Source organism: Euprymna scolopes, chromosome 7 (genome assembly GCF_053919585.1).
Source record: "Euprymna scolopes isolate OS-2025 chromosome 7, ASM5391958v1, whole genome shotgun sequence".
Taxonomy (NCBI): domain Eukaryota; kingdom Metazoa; phylum Mollusca; class Cephalopoda; order Sepiida; family Sepiolidae; genus Euprymna; species Euprymna scolopes.
The window spans coordinates 139,148,304-139,173,815 of NC_136488.1; the positions used below are offsets into that span (position 1 = coordinate 139,148,304).

Sequence of the window (25,512 nt, forward strand, 5' to 3'; positions counted from 1 at the left end):
CTGAAATAACATCAAGGGGAGACTTGATTCCAAATATTTCTCATATATTATATCTCCCCTCTTTGGTTTTCATACGTAAAGTAAATTTCACAGTGTATAAGGATTATTTGATATTGGAGACATTCATAATCGTACCCTTTTCCAAAAAGAGGGGAAATATAACGTATAAGAAATATTTGGAATCAAGTCTCTCCTTTGCTGTCATTTCAGATAAATTGAAACCATAGCACCAATTTTTAGTCTTCCCGCGATTTAGGCCAGAGTTTTGGATGATATATATATATATATATATATATATATATATATATGTGCATGTGTATATATATGCGCATGTTTATATATATATATATATATATATATATATGTGTGTGTGTGCATGTGTATATATATGCGCATGTTTATATATATATATATATATATATATATATATATATATATAGTGGAAATGGTAATTAATAAAAACTGAAGAAAGTGCTCAATACTGTTGTAGAGCAAATATGCGTTTTTTTTTATTTTTTATTATTTTTTATTATTTATTATTTATTATTTTTTATTACCGTATCTTTCTGTTAAGTTACATTATTGTTTCAGCTACCCGGCCGTTTTTGTTTTTTTTTGCTGTCTGTAGCAACATTTACAGTAATATATATATATATATATATATATATATATATATATATAATATTTAGTAATGTGATTGATAATTTAAAATTTAAAAATCAAGTAGCTTCCTCAGACTTTTACAGAAAGTCTGAGGAAGCTACTTGATTTTTAAATTTAAATTATCAATCACATTACTAAATATATATATATATATATATATATATATATATATATATATATATATATATATATATATATAACAGGAATGCCCACTTTAAAATTACTGTAAATGTTGTAAATTTTCATTTACGAAGTATAATTTTCCTTATATCAATGCTCTATCTGGGATACTGGGCATTTTTATTTGATAAATAATATAATAATCGATTCTCTATTAAATATATATATATATATATATATATATATATATATATATATATATATATATATATATATATATAGTTAAACCCATTTCAAGCTATTAATGAATTTGCGCATGCCTCAGAGTAATAATTATTTGTTGGCAAGTTGAAATGAACATTTTGCATATTTTTGTACGTGTTATTCGTCCAATCGATGATTTTACTCGTATAAACCATCCTTCGTAAATGATTACGATTTCTTTTTAACTTTTAGTGTTATGTGACCAGCAGTTTAAGTGTTTATCGGTTAAATATTTTCACACAGACACACATCTACTGTTTTATTTATATACAAAATGAAAAATATGAATATGAAAAAAATAATAATAAATTATGATTGGTCTTTTTTGGTCATTGGAAGTAACTTACGAGTACATATGCTCTGAAGTCAGAAAAATAAATTCATTGAGCTTGTAATTTGCAATATTTAGACTATATTATAAGGAATATATAACTCGAGCTGTATGAGCAACCTCAGCGTTCAGCGTCATTTGTCTGTACGACATTTAAAACGATCAAACCACCTCTGAATTGTTGTTTCCGATCGAGATGAGCGCAAATAACAATTATCAAACAATTGCTTTCCTTGAATAGTATTTTTTCAAATCAGAAACCAAAACTTTATCACCAGACAAAATTCAGATGTTTCCATTATTTTTTAATTTCAAACACTAGCATCGCTTGAATAACTGTAATTTGTAACTAACAATTCGATTTGGTCTGAAATTGAAGGCTAGTACTTTATAAAAATTCATGTAGATTTTATTAGTGGCGTTATTTCTCCGCTTATCTCATCATCGTTTCCAGTCGTCCTGAACTTCTCCTTGCCACTGGACTCCAAGCAGTGCTGCTGATTCAGGAGAGGTGTGGTTGGGGTTGCGCAACCCTTGTCTCACAAGTACACGCGCGGCTGCCCTTACAGAGGGTATCCATTGTCTTTCGAGTCTGAACGGAGGCATCGATATAACGATCTATATTTTTGTTATATAAACTCAAGAATACGTATGTGTGTGCGTGTGTGCGTGCGTGCGTGCGCAACAATGTCCATCGTACGGCTGCTAACGCTCTCCTTTGGAAACTAAACTTCCAGGAAGCGTTTTTAGTCTTATGTTGACAGCTCCAAGCCGTCATTTGTGATAAGAATGTTCAAAGAATTACAAACAAGACATGACAATATATTAAGAGAGTAAGAAGGAATGAGAGAGGGGGGAAACGGGGAGGGAAGAAGAGGCAGAGAATGAGAGAAGGAAATAAAAAAGGGGGAGAAGCGAGGAGAGAGAGAGAGAGAGAGAGAGAGAGAGAGAGAGAGAGAAAGAGAGGAACAGAAAGGAAAAGTAAGATTAAAATGAAGTAAAAAACAAAAGAAAATACAAAGGGGGGGGGGTAAGAAATAGAAACATTGCAAGAACAGATTTCACAAAAATGCAAACATTTATTTATTTATTTTTGTTTTTAAGAAAATCGCAATGCTAACACGGAAGGCTATTGAATAAATTGCTTCCATCTCGTAATAAACATCTGTCCGTTTTTTGTCTTTGCATACTTCCAGCAAACGTTTGCACATATATACACACATACACACAAGCACACGGGTCACATACACACACAGATTTCCTAACACACGCACACACACGGGCACGTGTGCTGAAATCTTATATAAACACGCCCCTGGAATCAAGGAGCTTCCGTCGTACGTAGGCTCGCGATTATTCACACCAAGTTCCACATAAATACGTCAGTCGACAATTAAACGTGTTCAGTTTTCAAAGTAAAATGCATTCACCATCAACGTGTGAATGATTCTGCAGACTTCTAGGCAAAAATATCGATGTATTTATAAAAGTCAAAAACACGTAGAAGCACAACTTAAATTGTTGTATTTATCGAAGAAAGTTTTGGGACTGTAGCATTAGCAACGCGGATTATTGTTCCCGGGATACCATGATTTTATTCCGAATTAGCCTGTTGTTGATTCCGTTCGGATCCATTTTGGTTAGTAAAACTTTTTATTTATTTATTCATTTATTTGTTCATGTATCTATTCATCATCATCATCATCATCATCATCATCATCATCATCATCATCATTATTATTACTATAATTATTATTGTTAGACCACTAGGTCTCTCTTTCTCTTCCATGCTGTTTCGCCCTCTCTCTCTCTCTCTCTCTCTCTCTCTCTCTCTCTCTCTCTCTCTCTCGCTCTCATAACTTAATCTATGGGTCTCTCTTTCTTTTTCTTGCTCTTTCTCTCCCCATCTCTCTGTGTCTCCCTGTCCTTCTTTGTTTCTTTCTTTCGAGTTCTCTCACTATCGCTCTATTTCCCCTTCCTCCCCCTCCTCTTTCTTTCACACACACACACACACACACACACACACACACACACTTATTACTCTGGGTCTCTCTATCTCTTTCGATTTCTTTCTTGCTCTTTCGCCCCCTCTTTCTCTTTTCCTCACTCTCACTTATTAATGATTCTCTGGGTCTCCCTTTCTATTCCTTGTCCTTTCATTCCTTCTCCCTTTCTCTGGCCCATTTTCTTTCTTCTTTTTTTCTCACTTTCTTTCACGTTCTCTCACTATCGTTCTATATCTCCACCTCCTCCTCCCCCTCTCCAATAATTGGATCTTTGGGTCTCTTCTTTCTTTTTATTGTTATTTCGCTCTCTCTCTCTCTCTCTCTCTCTCTCTCTCTCTCTCTAACTTTCTTTCTTCCTTTCTTTCTTTCGCGTTCTCTTACTATTTCCCTATTTCCCAACTCCCTCCTCCTCTCTCTTTAATAACTAGATCTCTGGGTCTCTTTTTCTTTTTATTGTTCTTTCAATCTCTCTCTCTCTCTCTCTCTCTTTCTTTCTTTCTCTCTTTCTTTGTTTATTTCTAACTTTCTTTCGTGTTCTCTCACTATCGCTCTACCCCCCCACCCCGTCTCTTACTTATTAATGAATCTCTGGGTTTCTCTTTTTATTTCTTGTCCTTTCACTCTCGCATTCTATGGGCCATTTTATTTTTATTTTTCACTTTCTTTGGCGTTCTCTCACTATTACCCTATTTCTCAACCCTCTCCCTCTCTCTCTCTCTCTCTCTCTCTCTCTCTCTCTCTCTCTATATATATATATATATATATATATATATATATATATATATATAACTACTTCATTTACTCACATAAAATTAATATACGAAAGTATAAATTTATACGTAAACTTTAAGTATTTACTTCAACAGTGCTCAATACGTAGGTAGAGCTAGGTAGTAAGTTATAAAATATATATGGCGATTAAGCTACACTGAATATTCCGCGTTTCATTCATTCTAGGATTCTTCAGACTTGTGCGTTATGAAACGCGGAATATTCAGTGTAGCTTAATCGCCATATATATTTTATAACTTACTATATATATGTATATATATATATATATATATATATATAGTTATATATATCACTTACGTTTTGTCTTTCAGTCTTACACGCTCTCTTTCTCTCCCCCCCCCCCAAATCAACAGAGCTTAGACCATTTATGTAATGATCAGGTCCCTGTTGATTTAGCGGTGGGCGTTAAAGCTCTGTGCAGTTCTAGGAGGTCCACCCTACCAGGCTTTGCCATCTCTCTTTGAGAAGGGGTTAGTTTATTGCTAATCACCTGAAGCGCCCTCACTGGAGAAAGCCGACGGGAATGCCCGGGCACTTTTTTTTTTTTTTTTTTTTCAGGTCAGAGTTGCCCTCCTCTGGGGGTGCTGACTTCACAAGCCCACTTTCCGACCCTGGTGTCTAAGTTCTTGCGGTGGGAAAGGGAACAAAATACCTCTCTTTATATTTTGCTTTTCTTTTATTTTTGCCAGTGTCAGTTTTGATACTTATAATTCTCGCTGTCTCTCGCTCTCTCTCTCTCTCTCTCTCTCTCTCTCGTGCTCTCGCTATCTCTCGCTCTCGCTCTCTCTCTCTCTCTCTCTCTCTCTCTCTCCCATCTCTCCTTTCTCTTCTCTCGTTACAATTTGCTCAGTACATTTCTCTCTCGCTCTAAATTCCTCACACACTGCTCCTATTTACCTGCCTCCCCCACGAGGGCAGAGTTAGACACAGGCTCGATTTTTAATGTAGGGAAAATCCAGCTCCCCAAAACGGGGCACACTGGATAGGAACAAAAATAAAAATTGTCTCGGTCATGAAAGAATTCCTCTTCCACCGACAAAGAAAAAGGATATAAAATGGCGAAGTGTAGCATCAGAACAGATACTACATTGTGATCTTCGCCCAAAGGCCAACGTCACACACTGTTCCTACTTACTTGCCTCCCCACGAGAGCAAAGTTAGACACAGGGTCGGGTTTTAATGTGGGGAAAATCCAGCTTCCCCAAGAATGGCACTCTGAACAGGAACAAAAATAAAAGTTGTCTCAGTTATGAAGAACCTCTTCCCCATTGACCAACAACAGAAAAAGCGCAGTCCAGGATCAAAACAGATACTACACTGTGATCTTCGCCCGAAAGCCAAGGCTCACGCACTATTTCTTCTCCTTTTTTTTTTTTTTAAATCCCTATTTTACATTCTCTTTGTTTTGGTCGATTTCCCCCTCCCTTTCTCTCTCATTCTTTCTCTTTCTCTTTTCGTTGCGTTCGTTTTTTATTAACTTTTTTTTTTTCAGTTCATTGTTGGAAACATTATTCTAAGAGTACCTATTTACTATGCCTCCCCACGGGACAGAGTTAGACACCAGGGTCGTTTTTTTAACGTGGAGAAAAGGTACAAAAATAAAAATTGTCTCAGTCGTGAAGGATTTCTCCTCCACTGAAAGAGAACAAGAAATAGAAGTGCAGCATCTGAAGAACAGATGGTATTTATTTGCTCCCCCACCGAGCAAATTAGGCACAAGGCCGATTTTTAATGTGAGGAGTGAAGGGAGGGGGAAGGGAAAAAGGGGACCAGCTCCCGAGAGGTGGGAAATGGGAGCTGGTTAATGGTCAGGCATGTGGGGTTGCCCCCACATCTGGTCTTTGCTAGTCATAGCTAGTCATAGCTTGCAGCATCTGCCGAAACAGATGGTATTTATTTGCTCCCCCACTGAGCAAATTAGGCACAAGGCCGTTTTTAATGTGAGGTAAAAACCAGCTCCCCTAAAAGGGGTCACTCTGGTTACCAAAAATAATAATTGTCCCAGTATAGAGGGTTTCCCCTCCATTGACTGGTACAAATTATCTTAAGTGCAGTATCTGCCGAAACAGATGGTATTTATTTGCTCCCCCACCGAGCAAATTAGGCACAAGGCCGATTTTTAATGTGAGGAGTGAAGGGAGGGGGAAGGGAAAAAGGGGACCAGCTCCCGAGAGGTGGGAAATGGGAGCTGGTTAATGGTCAGGCATGTGGGGTTGCCCCCACATCTGGTCTTTGCTAGTCATAGCTAGTCCTAGCTAGTCATAGCCTGCAGTATCTGCCGAAACAGATACTACACTTTGATCCTGACCAAAAGGCCAACAACAACTTACATGTACGTTCAGCTAATCTACGCGTGTTACTCCTATTTTATTCCTAGACATGCATTTACACGCACGCGCGCGCACACATATATATATACAAACGCATATATATATATATATTTATTTATATATATATATATGCGTGTGTGTGTATGTGTACATATATGTATATATATGCGTGTGTGTGTATGTGTACATATATGTATATATGCGTATATGTATATATGTATATGTATATATGTATATATATGTGTATGTATATAGATATGTATATATATGTGTATGTATATAGATATATGTATATATGTGTATATATATGTATATGTATATATATGTGTATATACGTATATATATGTATATATATGCATATATATGTATATATATGCATATATATGCACACACACACATATATATATACACAAACTCATACATATATGCACACACTCAAATACATACATGCATCCATACACACAGACTCATATATATATATATATATATATATATATATATATATATATATATGTATATATATGTATATGTATACACCCATCGCTAAAATTATTACCTCTGTTCCACTAATCTCACCATATGTTAACGGCACAAAAATTAAGCTATATAAATATATACGCATGTGTTTGTATATATGCATGTGTATGTGATCATATGTATGCATACATTCATTATATAGTGTATAAAGATATCATATATATATATATATATATATATATATATATATATATATATATATATATATATATACACCCATCGCTAAAATTATTACCTCTGTTCCACTAATCTAACCATATGTTAACGACACAAAAATTAAACTATATAAATATATACGCATGTGTGTGTATATGTGTATGTGTGTGTGATCATGTGTATGTATACATTCATTATATAGTGTATATAGATATCATGTATATATATATATGATATGCATATTAACATATATATACTCGATAATGAATAACTATGAAATGTGTTTAGAAAAACTAGAAAAAATAAAATGATAATGATTTAAACATTTTATGGTTGTAAAAAAAGTGCCAACAATAGGCTCTGGACGATGGATGATCCCCTTAATGTGCGACTTTAAGGGCAAATGTTATATAGCCCACTACAAAATTCGGGACATTATCTTCCCTACGAGCCTTCATTTGTATAATTCTTATCAATAATCGCTGAGATTTGGAACGTACAAAATTGCCACGAAAAGGTGTATGTATATATATATTATATACATATATTTTTGTGGAAATATAATTTTTATTTCCTTATAATATATACCAATCCTTATATAAGAAGCTCGATGTAATGACAGAGAAATATAATGAATGAATGACAAAAATTGATATTCCAAAGTTCATAATGTTGCCCATCTTATAATTTATTCCTTTAATTCATTTGTAAAGTGTAAAATTAAAAGATGGTCAACATAATGAACTTTGGAATATAGACTTTTGTCATTCATTCACACACACACACACACGCATATATATATATATACATATATATATACATATATATATATATATATATATATATATACTGATAGCCAAATAGAATATTGGAATGCTCATATGTTTAGTTCCATGTAAATTTGCAGGCTTTTTTTAATATTATGATACTATACTATTGTAAAAATTTTATGACAATTGGCAAAAAAAAACCCCAAAAAACTATATTTTTAAATCAAGAAATTACGCCCAAATTTATCTATATATAGTGTCCTGGCAGTCCAGCTTCAGTTTTATTGCTTTGGGATTAATTTTGATCAAGGTTTTCTTTTTGTTTATTTTTTTTTCCAGGCAGGCCACTGATATATATATATATATATATATATATATATATATATATATATATATATATATATACGTGTGGATGTGTGTGAATAGTGTGCTTCTTTCTCTATAATCTTTACTAAAATACATCAGCTCAGTTATAATTTATTCATTTTTAAAGTAATTTTATTTCTTTGTTTATTCCCATTGAGGATATATGTATATATATATATATATATATATATATATATATATATATATACACACACACACATATATATATATATATATATATATATATATATATATATATATATATATATAGAGAGAGAGAGAGAGAGAGAGAGAGAGAGAGAAATTTTTTTTAAGCCAAAGACAATGCGGAGAAAGACCGGAATTATGAAAGTAAAGAAAGAAAAACAAACAAATGTAGACGGTTATTTGTTGTTTTTCTTACTTTACTTTCATAATTCCCGTCTTTCTCCGCATTGTCTTTGGCTAAAAAAAAAAGAATTCTATATATTTCTTTACCAACAATGCTTCAAGCAAACTACTACCCACTCTTATGTAACGACATATATAGATCTTTATTATAATATTAAAACTATATATATATACATGCATCAAAATAATATATTACTTATAAATTTTCTAGTTTTCTATATACTTCAGCAGTGTTCAATACAAGAGTAGAGCTTAGTAGTAGAATAAATATAAATATCGGTTAACTGCTTTACTTGTCATCATTATACTACTACTACTACTACTACTACTACTACTACTACTCACAAAATAAAATTGAGCACTCTTCTTGATTAAAAAAAACAACAACTAATTATATATAATTATTTTTTTTTGGAAAAAGAAATCCAGCGGAGTACTTAATTATTAAGAAAATCAGAAAATAAGAGCTTATTATTTATATTTTATTTGCAGAAAGATTTAGATGAGACAAGTCATTGGTTCTGTCAGTTTCAAACCCGATAATAGGAGATCGTTTTAGATTCCCATCTCAAGCTCTCTTCAGCCAATACTCCCTATAGGCCGAAGAGGGCTTGATATGGGTATCTAAAACGGTCCCTAATGATCGGGTTTGAAACCGACGGTACCAATGACTTGTCCCATCTATAACTTTCTGTAAACAATATATATATGTATGCGTGTGTGTGTGTATGTGTGTGTGAGCGCATTAATAGTCGTAAATTCGCTATAAATTTCATTAAACGAATTTGTGCAAATATTTTTATTATTTGAAAATGACAATATTTAGTAGCTTTTTCACTTAATGGTATTCATCACCTAAATATCATCGCCTAAATATAATCGCCTAAATATCATCACCTAAATATAATCACCTAAATATAATCACCTAAATATAATCACCTAAATATCATCACCTAAATATAAATTGATTTAAATAAAGCATAACATTCATATCGGTAAATATTGCTTATTAAATGGTAAACATTATTTAAACCCCCCAAAATCAATAATTATATGAAAGGTACGTAAATCTGTCATATTCAGCAATTTTGTGCGATCTCTCTCCGTGTGAATTTGATAAAAGTTTTCATTACATCCAGAGAGAATACAGATTTTCTGAAAAGTGCCCGCGCTAAATTTCTATAACACAAAGTATTAACCGGGATAGGGCATCGGAAAAATCGCAACTTCTTTGGCGTGTCGGAATCGGTATCGAAATCGAAAAGAAAACCTGTGCCTATATTTCGATTCTAATATCGATCCTTTTAATTGTCTTTAAAAAAAATTTTTTTTTTTTTTTAGTGTGATTTTTTTGTAAAACAAAATCTCCATTGTTGGTAGAAATTTTGAAATAGTAAATATTGATTGATTTAAAACTACCAATACAACTAAGATCACCCCCCCCACAAATCACAGTTATATTTTTACGCTTAAGAAAGTATCTGCACATTTAACATTTCTTTTTTTTTTACTGTAATCAGGAAAACTAACAACTCCATTGTTAAATATTTAGAGATTTATAAAGAATCGGAACCGGTAATCGAATTGGGAATTTAGTTCGGAATCAGTAATTGTATCGGAATCGGGAAAATATAAGAATCGTCCCATCACTAATATATATACATACCATTATTTAAGCACGTCTAATTGAACACGACAGAGTTATTCTTTTTTCCGATCTTTCTGGATATATTTTCCATTCGCCGAGCGGTCTTTTTAATTTCGGCAGGCTTGTTATATAAAATGGCGCCCAAAAGTTATTGTTCGACCATAATCTTGTCAACCGCTTTCTCTTGGTGCATCCTATTATCATCAGGAGCGATTGTTGTTGTTTTGTTTTCTTTTTTTTTTTTTCGCTTGTAAAGAATATGGCGGACTAACAACTTATGGGCGCCATTTTATATAACATGCCTGCCGAAATTAAAAAGACCACTCGGCAAATGAAAAAGATATTCAGGTAGATTGGGAAAAAGAATAACTCTGTCGTGTTTAGACGTGCTTAAATAATGACTTGCTGCCAAAAGAATCCTAGAGTGGATGAAACGCGGAATATTCAGTGTAGCTTAATCGCCATATATATTTTATAACTTACTAACTAGCTCTACCTACATATTGAGCACTGTTGAAGTAAATACATAAAGTTTACGCATAAATGTATACTTTCGTATATTAATTTATGTGTGTAAACGAAGTATATATATATATATATATATATATATATATATATATATATTCTTAATGTTGATTAATTAGTATACTCATTAAGTAACTTGTACTAGATATCAAATGGCCGCTAAGCCCAATGCGTATATAATAGCATTTTCTCTTATTTTTTTACGATCTGAAGGTTTTACGTTTGTCTTGTGTCTATGATCAAATTCGTTATTGTCTATATATTTGGCAATCTGCGTTGTATTGCTCTACATTGACGTCCTCTTCTGATAATTTGACAAGTAGGTTAGTCTCCTGGGCGATTATGGAACGGCCGTCACAATGAATTTACGAGAAATACAAAAAAAAAAAAATATTTCCATTTTTTTTTCTAGGTCTCTCTATCTGTCTTTCTATCTTTCACTGCCCAACTCTTCCCTTTCTTCTTCGCCCAGCCCACTCCTCACACACACGTATAACTCTCCTTTATATAAGTTCTTCAAGTAATGAGTCGAGATTTTGAATTCCAAATTAATAAATAATAACACTGAAAAAAAAAAAAACGCCTGACGAAACCTTTCACTCAGAGAATGAATAATTTAGATATCATTAGTGTGGGGCATCGTTAATGGAGCACAAAACAATTTTGTGGGTGGTTGTTTTGTAGTTTTTTACTTTTAGTTGGACATGTAAGCACACATATACACAGACAACTGCCCTTTATATAATAGACTAGCTTGGGTGCTCGGCCTTTCCCGGGTGTTTGGAGATGTGTGTTGAGAAAAAAAGTTTTAGTAGGCAGGCAGGCAGGCTCGAACCCGTACTGCAAAGGAGGAAAAGAACGTGAAAAGACAGTGGCGTCTTTTCCGTTGCGTCCATCGCCAAACCGGAAGTGGCGAAGGTTTAAATTGAGGCTTGTCAATCGAAAAGCGGGGATGACTTTCGAAAATATTGACGAAAAAAGCGACCCCTCCCTGTAGAAAATTGCCCAGTTGAGGATGAAGAAATTAATGTTTTTAGCCAATTTTTCGATATTTGTCGTCCGAAGAGTCGAGCTTCAAAACGATACATATCTCGTGAAAATCTGTCGCCTCTGTCGAAAGTTTTGTGCAGACAAATATGCATGCATACATACATACATTAAAACAGACAAGTGAGATTTATATTATAGACTAGTCTGGGTGCTCGGTGTGGTAGTAGGCAGGCAGCCTCGAACCCGTGACGCGATAGCGGAAAAGAAAGTGACATAAAATCTGACATCTTAGCAGATGTCTCCATGACGCGACCGGAAGTCAAAAGCTTTGAAATTAACTGAAGTCAATCTAACGGTGACGATGACTTGCTAAAATGTCGGCGAAAAAACTCGACTTCTTGTACAAAACGGTCGATTTAGGGTGAAGAAATTAATATTTTGGTCAATTTTTCGATATTTGTCGTCTGAAGGGCCGACCTTCAAAACGATACCGATTTTGTGAAAATCCGTCACCTCTATCGAAAGTTTTAAGCAGACATACAAACATACATACATTCATACATTTAAACAGACAGGTGAGATTTATATAACAGACTATCTTGGGTGTCTGGCGTTGTCCGGTTGTATTTATCAAAAAAAAAAAGTGGTAGTCGTCAGACAGGCTCAAACCCGTGACACGATAGCGGAAAAGAAAGTGAAAGAAAACCTGGCGTTTTACCCATACTCCATGACGCGACCGGAAGTTTGAAATTAGTAAAGTCATTCTAACCGATACGATGACTTGCAAAAACGGAGACGCAAATAAAACGACCCTCTTTGTAAAAAACTGTCGAGTTTAGGTGAAGGAATTAATGTTTTAGCCAATTTTTCGATATTTGTCGTCCGAACGGTCGAGCATCAAAACGATACAGATCTCGTGAAAATCCGTCGCCTCTGTCAAAAGTTTTAGGCAGACATACAAACATACATACATAAATACATACATCACTTTGTATATGTCAGATTTCAGATAAACTATTTTATTTTTTAAGAATTATTAACCGATTTATTTGTGAAATTACTTTTATATTATAAGAGTAGGTAATTGGTTTTATTTCGATCAATCACTTATATGTTACGTTTCTGGAATTTTTTAGATGAGGATGAGTTATACGTATTATTTGGGTCCATCGGAACACTGTTCTCATCTTGAGTATCGTTTTTATAATTATTCGGTCGATGTGACCTCCGGCCTTCTTCAGGAGTATCTTGTCACAAAGGTGAGCTATATCGTCCACTAAACTTACGGTAAGAAGGACATCGAAAAGTCATAATACATGGCGATATTGCTGTGCGATAATCAATTACTAAGTAGACCTAGTACAGAATTTAATACAATATGGGAACCGTTAATTATAAACAATAGATAATATATACAAGTAATAAGTAAAAACATTAATATATTTATAGTCGAATGGAAAATAATAAGACAAGCTACCACGTGTAGGCATTTAGACGACCCATGTAAATTATGCCTTCATGAAAAATTTGCTATCCTGTACTTTAAAGAACCCCAAAATCTATTAAACTGTAGAAGAGAGATAGCAAATAACTGTGTTCACAAAATAAAACTTACTCTAGGATAGCGATACAAAATAGCTTTAAAACTAACAAAAACAATAGAAAATAAACAAATAAATAAATTAAATAAACATGAATATACATAAACGATCACACATATATGTATGTATATATATGTATATATATATGTGCATATATGTATGTACACATATGTATATTTATATATAAAAAAAGGAAAAGGTCTGCTTTAAACCACTAACCTAGTTCTAAAACAGATCCTTTGTTCGATAAAATGCATGCCCATTGGCTGATAGGAAGCGCCGCGGTGAATACTAGAAAGCTGATTGGCTAACTAAAATCCTCAACAGAAGAGGACCATATAAAAACGAGAAACAACCACAGAATTCGCGCATAACCCTGACGAATCCTAGAGTGGATGAAACGCCGAATATTCAGTGTAGCTTAATCGCCATATATATTTTATAAATTACTATATATATATATATATATATATATATATATATATATATATATAGTAATAATAATTAGTAATAAATAATGATATTTACAATTAGGAATAAAAATAGGTTTAAGGCTCCCAAAATTCATAACCAACAGGAACATTAAAATAGACACCAAATTCAGAACACTTCGAACGTATGTATGGTCTGTTCTTTTATACAGTTGTGACTGCTGGGCAATCACTAATAGCACTAGGAAGAAACTAGAGGCAACTAAAATTTGGTTCTTTAAGAGAATCTTGAAGATATCCTGGACAGAGAAGAAAATAAATCAAGATGTATTAGAAATGGGTCACACAAAAAAGGTCTCTAATAAGAACAGTACGAAAAAAACAAATGAGATTCATGAGCCACGTCTACAGAAAAGGCGGAATAGAAAAGATTAGTTTGACGGGAAAGATCGTGGATAGAAGAAGCAGAGGACGACAGCGAGAAACGTACGTTGACTGTCTGAACACCTGAGCAACATCAAAAATGATGAGCAACAATGAATTCATAAACGCATCGAAGGAGAGAGATAGATGAAGAGCCATAGTTGTCAATGCCTGTACCAGGGAAGAAACCGCTTGAATGAATGAATATTTACAGAAATTTCATTAGGAGTGAATTAAACTATTGTTAAACTCTTTTACCCGGCTCATTTGTTCAGTACATAAGTATAAAGATAAAAAGCAGACGGCAATGATTATGTAGTTTTTGTTGGGGATTCACTCTACATAAATCTGTTTAAACCATCAAATACAAAGCCATTGACGTTTATGGTAAAACAAAAATTAAAACAGAATTCAATTTTTTTTTTTAAAACAAGATGCTAACTGAAACGTGTTTTTTTTTAACGCCTTTTCAAAAAAATGAATAATATTGTTACTTGAAAATGGCTACTTCAGGGTGTCCAACAAGTCACTGAGAGGTTTTGAACTTAAATAGATTCTTTATTTTTTTTTATGATATCTTTCTGTAAATTTTAACACAATATGACTACGACATTGGAAAATTTTTAAAAATTCAAACAATCTTTATTTATTAAAAATAATGCCTTTTAAATGTTGCCCATTTTCAGCTTCGCATATTTGTGCTTTTTCCAAAACATTATTCATGACAGATTGCAGAATCTCTGGATTGCGATTTCACTCCCTTATTTCATTCCTGATGTTTTCCTTCAACTTTTGTAGGGTTTGGAGTTTGTTAGCATAGATTCTTTCTTTAAGATATCTCCACATGAAAAAGTCGGGCTAGTCAAGTCTGGGGAATGTAGTGGCCATTTGACATTGCCATAGCGAGAGATAATGTTATCGCAAAAGCACTGCCTGAGAATCTCCATACTATACTAATCCATAATTAATTTCCAAAATATTACCTGTAAAATATATGAAATACAGAAAAAAAAAATCATTAATGATAAAATGACAAAGATTTTCAACCCTTAAGTAACTTTTTGGACACCCTTTATTTGAGATCATATATAACAGGGAACCGTGGGGAGTTGAGCAGCGATATGTCTGTTCACATTACATTTAAACTTCTGCAATTTAATATAATCATAGAAGCAGGAAACAGGGAGTTCATTCGAAAGTGTAGCAGTCCGAGGAAAGAAACTATTAGAGTAGAAGGCGTTTCGGCATCTATGTGAAGGGGTGAGATTTTGCTGCTTGTCTGGTTAGTCGCGGGTATGTACATCTGTTATATAGTTATTATTATTATTATTAGACGAAGGTACCACTTGTGCGCGTATGTTACGTGAGTTCTTATTTAGTGTTCTTGTTTGTAAAGATAAGCGTCTTAAGACTGTTCCTGGAAGTAAGTGATCTTTGAGGTTCATGTGTGTGCTCATGTTGTGAGAAGAGATGGGAGATATAGAGAGATTAACAGGTGTATATAAAGAGAGCGTGAGAGTTTATAAATGAGAGAGATTGCATATTATTACATTTTGAGAAAGTGTTTTTATATCTAGATAGACAGACCGATAATTGAGAGGTTTGCATTTATGCCGATGGATTGACGGGTTGGCATTTATGCTCTGACAGTTCGTATGAACGGGAGTGTTTGTATAACATAAATAGACGCATATACTTTCTAACACATATTTTTTTAGATGATGAATTTCAAATAGTTTGTACACATAAATAGACAATACCTTTTTCATGTAATGATGGACACAGGAGACGGCAGTTATTAAAACATGTTGAACATTTATTCTTCCACTGACTGGCTGGTGGCTTTGCGTCCAAGAATTCAAAGCTTCACATTCTATTGTTTCAAAAGTGACCGCCTCGCTTCTAGACGATTGAAACCCATGTCTGGACCCAGACGATCGTCTGTCGATCTCAAACTCCCTCTGAGTTTCTCACTAACTAACTAACTAACTCTCACTTCCTATATTGAGAAATCCATGCATGTCCGGCCAACGAGACCACAATTCACGTGTCATCAACATGCGCGACCTGCACGTTTCCGACATTCTGATTTCCCAATAACCTATTTTTTCTTTTGTTGTTTTCACAAAGGAATTCAACCTGCATATCTAATTCATTTAACCCATATTTTATTATCCACATTCTTTTAACAATGAATAGTTTATTTATTATTTATTTCATCAGAATTAACAATTTAGTGGACATTCCATTTAAACCTATTGTTCTTTAAAACTTATTTCCAGGGTTCGATTTCTGCTTTCTCTCATTTTATTTTCATTTTTAGTAGATCTCTCTATTTTTATACTTACATGAAAAGGGGACAGCCCTTATCATGTAACACATCGATGGGAGAACAAAGGTATGATCTCATCAGAGCCTATTCCATTAAAGTACTTGTAAAACAGACGCAGGGATGTGACAGGGGTTGGCAGACGGTGCAGGACCTATAAGATTTGAGACTGTGTTTTTTAACGCATTCTAAGAATCAGAGACTAGTGGTAAATGCATCAGTTTAGATGTGAAACAATACACCATGCATGGGCAAATTGTTGCTTTATGTGAAAGGGTAAACTTTACCATCCGCGGCTCATTTAGTAAACATGTAAATATAATGGAAGATGTAACAGCGGTGCTCATCAGGGTTTATGTCTGGAACACTGAAGATGGACTAATGGTTATTAACCAATTTCCTCAACTTTTACATATAACTAGCAGGGAGACCCGATGTTGCCCAGGATTGAATGATGATCAATGAATATTTCACACTCCTATATCTTTATTGTCATCGAAATCCGTGAAATCGCGCGGGAGGAAGCTTCACATGCCTCCATGCAGTAACTTAGTCCAAAATATATGTTATTCTACATTGCACTCTAAAGAACCTAGTGTTTCTTTTATAAAATTATTTTATGTAAACTTCTTTCCAGTTAACGAAAAACTAAAATTAAGAAATTTACGTGCGGTGTTTGAACCTAGAGACCACGTCATGCAAAAAAAAAAAAAAAATAAATAATAATAATAATAATAATAATAATAAATAAATAAAATATATAAAAAATAAAACACGTAAATTTTCAAGTCTTATAAAATTCTTTGCAGTTAACGAAAAACAAAATTAAGAAATTTACGTGCGAAGCTACAGACCACCTCATGCACAAAAAAAAAAACACGCTATCAACTTACCCACAAAAAAAAAAACACGCTATCAACTTACCCACAGTAGAATTTTCACGGCTCGTTGTTCTATCATTGTTGCTAAGCGACCACATGGAAAACTGGTTTTACCGATGATAGATAAATTAAAATAACGGTTTCGATTATCGGTTATCGGTAATTATCGGAGGTATTCTGAGACAAAAACTTAACTAAGATCACTGCCAGACTTATAGACTAAAGTTCTGTAAATTTTAAAGAAAATCTGTTTCAGAGTCTATAAGAAACGAACTCACACCCACAGAAAATTTGCATTTATATAATTGTAGAGATTACGTAGCAGTAAAATGCAATTCAATGCGCGTATGAATAATTGTGAAATACAGTTCGAAGCATTCCCTTTGGATTGTAAGCGAAAAAAAAAAGAAAAGAAAATATTCGAAAAAAAAAAAAATGAAATAAAACTATTGAAATGAATCTTGTTCTATTTTGTTTTTTTATTGCTCTTAAACGTTCTAAAGTAACTCATACACATGCAAATACACGCCACACAATAATTTTTTCTTGTTTAGAACAAATCGAAACAAATTAACCAAAGAACTTCAATTAGATTTATACAGAATTAAATGAACGACCAGCGAGAGGAATACATGTAAATCGGGGAACGAATAATCTGATTTTCATAAACGACTCTCCTAATGCAATTGTGTCCGAGATGGGTATATTTACCAATGACGCTATGGTTTATTCTCGACGTACGAGTGGAACGGACGCGTACATACCTAAGGCGATGACTGATTCTCAAAATAATTAACTCTAGCCTGTAGCTGAATGGGAGAATAAATCGATGGTAACATCTAATGCTACTGAGACAAAGCATATTTCCTTTATCAATTACTAACAGAGAGACCCGACGTTGCCCGTGATTGAATGATGATCAAAGAATGTTTCACACTCCCATATTTTTATCATCGAAATCTTTGAAATCACCCAATTTGTGAAGCAAATCAATTGATTACCTGTTTTAGTTGGGTGCACATCGCGATACACAGGGAGGAAACATCACATGCCTTCTCACAGTTACTTAGTCGACATTACACGGAAGAGAACTTGCTGTTGATTTCATAAAATTATTTTTACATCCAATGACTTAAATTAAAGTTTAAAATGCAAAAGTCAAATATCAGTCCTCAATAGTGCTCTAAACAGAAACATTCATTTCCAACGCGCCATGCTATATCAAGGGACCTACTGTTGATTTCATATGCATGGCCTTACTACTTGTGCGATAATAATAGCTTCAATCCAAGTTTCAAATGCAAAATTAAAGTATCACGCTTCAAGTGTGCTTTAAACAAAAACATTCATTTCGAATGTGCCCATGATATCTCAAAGAACCTACTTTCATCGGAGTATTTCGATTATCGATTATCGATTATCGATTATCGATACTTATTAAAGACTTTCCGATATAAGACGCATCTAAGAACACGTCTAGGCACATAAAGTGCCTTCGTGTGAAATTTCATAAAAATCGGCCCAGCCATTTTCAAGTCCATAGGAAACGAATTCACACACACACATACACACAAAGTTCCTTTTATAAAATAGTAGAAAAGAGAAAGAAACCTTTTCAACCACCAACTGACATAGCCAATAACATCCTACGAGAGTCTATCATTTAAGGCCTTCGTTGTTACATTCACGGGTAATAGGAGTTGGACTAAATACATAGAAGAGAGTCGCCAACCTGATAGGTCCTGAACTGTGATCTAAGCTTCAGCCCCTGTCCCACCGACGAAATGTTGCATCCCTCTGCCTGTTCTACAAGAATTTTAATGGTGAATGCTATGACGAACTACAAGCACCTGTACCCTCCCGACGAAAATACCCCCGACAACACGACAAGCAGCTAAATCCCACCCTTTCACAGTAGAGATGTGTGTAAGAAAGCGTTCTACTCCAATAGTTTCTTCCCCCAGAACTGCTAAACTTTGGAACTCCCTTGCGGGATTCTGTTTTCCCAAATGTACTGACATGCAGAAGTTCAAATGTAATGTGAACAGACATCTTGCTGCTCATCTCCCTTCATAATATCCCTGCAACTTATGTCCCCGATAGTAGCCATCTACTTCAAAGTGGCACTGTGCCTTGTTTGGGGTTAAAATTGAATAATAAAAAAAAAAAGATACTGCAAAACTGGAGAAAGGAAATAATGGGCTCCTTTTACCTTGCTAGAAAACTTCTCAAACAAATCGGCATCCTATATCTCTACAAGCACACTATGGACTATTGTTGTCTAGACTTGTGCTCTAACCACTAGTTTCTCCCCCTAAAACGGTGTTTAAAAAAATCTAATATATAAACGGCTATATGCCTGTCTGTCTGTCTCGATATTTTCAAATTCTATCTCCCCCGAAACTAAAAAGTCGCAGAGCGGCGCTAGGGGTCTCAAACGATTGGATTTTCATGGATCGTTCTTTTATGGGTCTTTAGCCGGTTAAAATAATTTTTAACGAGGTCAGAAATGATCAGAATTGAAAAAATTTGTTATACATTTTGTACATTCATCTTAGTTTATTTTTAATTTTAATTTTTTATCAGTTCATGTACGTGTCATGTTGGTACGATGGTGACGTCGCCCGCTTTAAATGGTTTGGTTTCGATTCTAGCTGATGGTACCCAAATACGTTTTTTTTTTACTTTTGAAATCACGACACTATAATAATATATACGAAATCTGGACAAATTAAAATATCATCTTGAAGTGTATTTGCCCCTCTCCCTAGTAATATCTAATTTAAGAGGACCCGCATATTGTCTGCCGATCTTGACCTCATGCCGCATCCCTGTAATCTTGCATTCCTGTACTTGTTTTACAAGTATTTCAATCGAATATTCTCTGATGTACTTGCAGCTTTAGTGTCCCTCCCCCCGACGTAAAGACTCTCGACCCATGCGAAAACCAAGTAAATCAAACCCTTTCACTCTTGAGATCCTCAGATACGGGGGGTTCTTTATTTAATAGTTTCTCTCCTCGAACTGCTTACCTTTGGAATTCCCTTCTTGTTGCCTGTTTCCCTAGCTGTACAGCATATCAATTAGTTTCAATGTAATGTGAACTAAAAGCTCGTTGCACAACTGTACAGTTAGGATGTCCATCTGGATATGAACTTTACAGTAGTCTCGTGATCTCAGGAAAGTACAGATTGTCCGCTCTTTTTTACTTCCGGTTTTTGCTCCGCATAATGGACGACTATGAGAAGCAAGGTAACGTCACGTTTGATTAATGACTCTCTTTCTCTCAGATGGCGTGAAATCTGTCTTTTCTCTATGTTATGAATGGCTTTCTTATCCACTTGAGCATGTCTAACTATAATCTATCTATATATCTATAAAAGTGAAAGTGTCTGTGTGTGTGTGTCTGTCTGTATACATTTCCCTACGCAATAAGTCTCTCAATTTTCAGTCTACAGACTCCAAATTTGATATGCAGGTTACTGAGATTTGGGAAAATCTTTGTAATCCATTTTCGGACAGAAACTTGCCTGTTAAGGGGTCAAAGTTCAACGATTTGACGTTTTGAGAACTCTACCAAACTCCTCCGCCAATTTTGGGTCTAATCACTTGACATTTTAGATATTGGTTTCTTGGACATGGATCTAACTTAATAACTTGATTTGAGCCCAAAACAATGAATGTTAAGGGATCATAATAGGAGTCTAATATGAAGGTATTTGCAGCTTCTCTTCCAATTTTCGGATTTTAATCATATCAAAGCACATTTCAATTCCTTTTGACGGATTGATCGTTGCTATTTCTTCTGATGAGTTAAGGGCATAATAGATTCACTGATTGATATAATAATTAAGTGATTGATTTTGCGCTACGAAACAGATACTGTCAAGAATTGTATAAGTCAACTGAATTAAAGGAATAAATTATAAGATGGTCAACATCATGAATTTTGGAATATAACTTTTGGCATATATTCTCTCTCTATCTCTCTCTCTCTCCCTCCCACTCTCTCTCCCTCTCGCTCTCTCTCTCTCTCTCTCTCTCTATATATATATATATATATATATATATGGAATTTAAAATGGAGGCGGGGAGACCTAGAGGATCGACGTTTCGCCCGTCCTTTGCGGGCTTTCTCAAGAGGGTCGAATGTTTAGGGCTATATATACTAATAGGGGGGGTATGTAAATTCCACCCATGTTACATTCTTACTTTGTAAACGAAATAAGATAATGTTTTTGTTTGAAATATCAGCCCTTAACGATAATTCTTGGCCTGAAGACGTAATCCCCCCCCCAACGCGGGTGATTACAGAAACATGTATGCACATATGTAGCCATCAATGTTTGTATAGATAAATTTAATATACCTGCTCTGTTCACTCATCGAGCACTCTTTGGTAGACAGATGTTTTTCATTTGATGTACTTCTAGGAAACTAAACTCTACTGGCTAAATTAACATTTATATACCCTTTTACAGTTTATGATTGTAAAAAAAAAAAAAACGATATAAAAGAAATTAAGGCGGAGGTATTCAGGTTTATCCTGTATCTAAATTGTTTTCATTGATAATGATTTTTGACAAATAGGAAGAGATAAGCAAGGAAAATGTTTCTTACATAACAGTATTAGTAGATTGGCAAATGAGAGCAGATTCAATTAAACGACCTGTTGAGTTATTGTGTATATGCTTTAGGAGAGCCGCATTATTAAAGTCAAAATATATATGAAAGCTACCTCATACGAGAGTTGAGCTATTGTCCCTAATAACGTAGACTCAAATCTATAAATATAAAAGCGAAAGTGTATGTATGTGTGTTCGCTTTTTCTGTGTGTCTACAAAAGGCTTCTTTCAGAGAAGAAGCGGTCGCTCGCTTCACAACTTTTTAAAATTTTTATATCACATATAAATCGTAATATCTCACAGTTAACAACGAAGCTCGCCTGTCTATTTAATTTGCTCGATTTCGGGAAGATGCATATTCAATATTTGTCGTTCGCCGCATGTGGGTTAATCTTTTTCCTATAGCATCTTGGGAGTGGGGGAAAAAAACGTTCCGCAATAAATGAATACTATCCCGCAGTCAAACTTGACCTCATTAACTCATTAAAACGGGCACCTGCTAAATCCAACTAATTAAATAAATTCAAACGTGCCTCCGTTAGCATCTCGCGGTGGGGCAATCGCTAACATCGCACTTTTTTTTTTCACTTTAATTTACAACTTTGCCTCAAGGGTTCGGGTTCGATCTTCATACTTACTTTTTTTTACTCCCCCCCCAAACACCCGGGCAACGCCGGGTACCCCTCGCTAGTCCTGTATAAAACAAAATTAATATAGTGATACAAACAACACAGAATCCCAAACAAATCTAATTTATAAAACTCTTTATGTCTGTCTGTCTGTCTGTCTGTCTGTCTCCAGATTTTCAAACTCTACCTCTCCGAAACTAAAAGTCGTAGAGCGACGCTACGGGCTTCAAATGATTGGATTTTTTATGGACTATTCTTTTATGGGGGTTTAGCCGGTTAAAATAGTTTTTACGTGGGTCAAAAATGGGTCAAATTCGAAAAGATCGTTAAACATTTTAGTTTATTTTAATCAGTTCATATGCGTGTCTTCTTGGTGCAGTGGTAACGTCATCAGCTTTGAATGCTAAAGTTTTGCTTTTGGGTTCGATTCTAGCTGATGGCACCCAAATACTTTTATTTTTACTTTTAAATCACGACTCTACGATAATATATACGAAATCTGGACAAATATAGATATCATATTTAAGCGGTATTTTACGACCGGGCAAAGCCGGGCGCCTCCCCGCTAGTGTTAAATATCTTACCATATATATATATATATATATATATATATATATATATATATATATATATATATATATATATATATACGAAATTTCTGTCCTGAGGATAATTTAATTGACATGGATATTATTAAAAGTTACTGATAAAATATTAGTGGTTGTCAACTCAAAATGATAGATGGGCAACTCATAAAACCTCTGAGACGTAAACTGCTCATGAACTTTACAATAATTATAACTAGTTGATTTATACATCCATGTAGGGGAAAAAAACAATCATAATAGCATTAAACGTTTATAAAAAAATAGAGCGTTATATTATTTTAAAATTGTAAAATATTCAAGTCGATTATCACTGTATTCTAAAACTGTTATGAAACTGTTTAAATTTCTGAATTACCTATATATGTAATAATCTTCCTTGGCCTTTTCTGAATATATACAGCGCGGAACGATAAAATTGTCTCCCTAGAGAAGACGACTTGATACACTTTCCGTTTGATAAAAACCAGTTTTCGTTTCTGTTTCAGACTATATACTAATTGGCCAGTTGTATACATATTCCAAGAGCGATACGAACCGTCTATCATGCCTGAAAGTGACACAATGTTCAACGAGCGAGATCGGAGATGCGCCGCTGTATAACTCATGCTCTCTAACGATTCAAGTTATGACAGCAGGACCATTGCCACAACCCTCAAAATGCAAATCCAGACGGTTCAACGCTTGAAGGCATAACTCAACGCATTGAGCGACCCAGGGTTATGTCCTTTGGTGTGGTTTTAAGTGAGGGCCGCATCACGCCACCTCACGTCTTCAAAGTCGGCTTGAAAGTCTACACCAAAGTGTACCTGGATGTGCTGACGAGTGTGCTGATCCGTTGGTGCAATCAGGTGGCTGCTGGCAGACTTTGGGTGTGGCAGCAGGAGTCAGCGCGGCCCACATGTCTAAAAAGACCCAGTCTTGGTTTCAGAAGGAGTGCTATGACTTTGTACCCTTCTCTCACTGGCCACCTTCCTCTTCCCCCAATCTGAACCCGATGGACTACTTCATTTGGTCATATGTCAAGAACATCACCAACATCACCTCCCACAACACCAAAGCAAGTTCGATTGCTGCCATCAGGCCTATTTGACCTCTGGTTGACCTGTTTCTTTGTGTGTGCTCTACTTAGCCTGGACATCTCGTTTCTTGACCTGTTTTAAATCTAGGTTAGTTTTTTTTGTTAGTTTATATATAAATATATATATATGTGTATATATATACATATACATATATATATGTGTGTGTGCGCGTGTGATCGTTTATGTATATTCATGTTTATTTAATTTATTTATTTGTTTATTTTCTATTGTTTTTGTTAGTTTTAAAACTATTTGGTATCGCTATCCTAGAGTAAATTTTATCTTGTGAACACAATTGTTCGCTATTTCTCTTCTACAGTTTAATAGATGTTGAGGTTATTTAAAGTACATGATAGCAATTTTTTCATGAAGGCATAATCTACATGGATCGTCTAGGTCTCTACGCGTGGTAGCTTGTCTTATTATTTTCCTTGATTTCCCAGTATTTATTTGCTAGCGTTGTTTTCATATGGTGTTTTTTTTATTGTTGAATGTACTTTTGTGGTCATAATATCGAGTTTTGAAATTTAAGGAAGTCATACCTACGTAATATTTCTTGTTATTCGGGTTTTCTTTCGCAAATATTGTGGCCTGGTAAACTAAGCTTTTGGTTAAACATTTATTTTGAAGTGGGCAAAGTGTGCGGTGTCTACAGTTTCATTTATCTTGTTCGTTATTAGTATTTTTATTTCTAGTATGGTTGTTGTTGTCCGGGGTTAGTTTATTATTATTATTATTATTATTATTATTATTATTGTTATTATTATTGTTATTATTATTGTTATTGTTATTATTGTTATTATTATTATTATCATTATTATTATTATTGTTATTATTATTGTTATTGTTATTATTGTTATTATTATTATTATTGTTATTATTCTTGTTATTATTATTATTATTATTATTATTATTATTATTATTATTTCTGCTAGTGTTAGTTTTATTTTTGTCATGGTGTCTACTTTTTTATTGTTTATTTTGTTATTGTTTACATTGTTTCTATTTAATAAAAAAA

The 25,512-nt window shown here is 34.2% G+C and overlaps 1 protein-coding gene across 1 annotated transcript in view; it reads left to right on the forward strand.

Moving 5' to 3' along the window:
* The first annotated feature begins 2,695 nt into the window (after positions 1 to 2,695).
* The window catches only part of LOC145280002 (A disintegrin and metalloproteinase with thrombospondin motifs 3-like), a 307,054-nt gene continuing 284,237 nt past the window's right edge, over positions 2,696 to 25,512 (forward strand). The window contains exon 1 of the mRNA XM_080131625.1: positions 2,696 to 3,017. Coding sequence (XP_079987751.1) covers positions 2,967 to 3,017 — 51 coding nt within the window. The 5' untranslated portion in view covers positions 2,696 to 2,966. The remainder of the gene's footprint in view (positions 3,018 to 25,512) is intronic.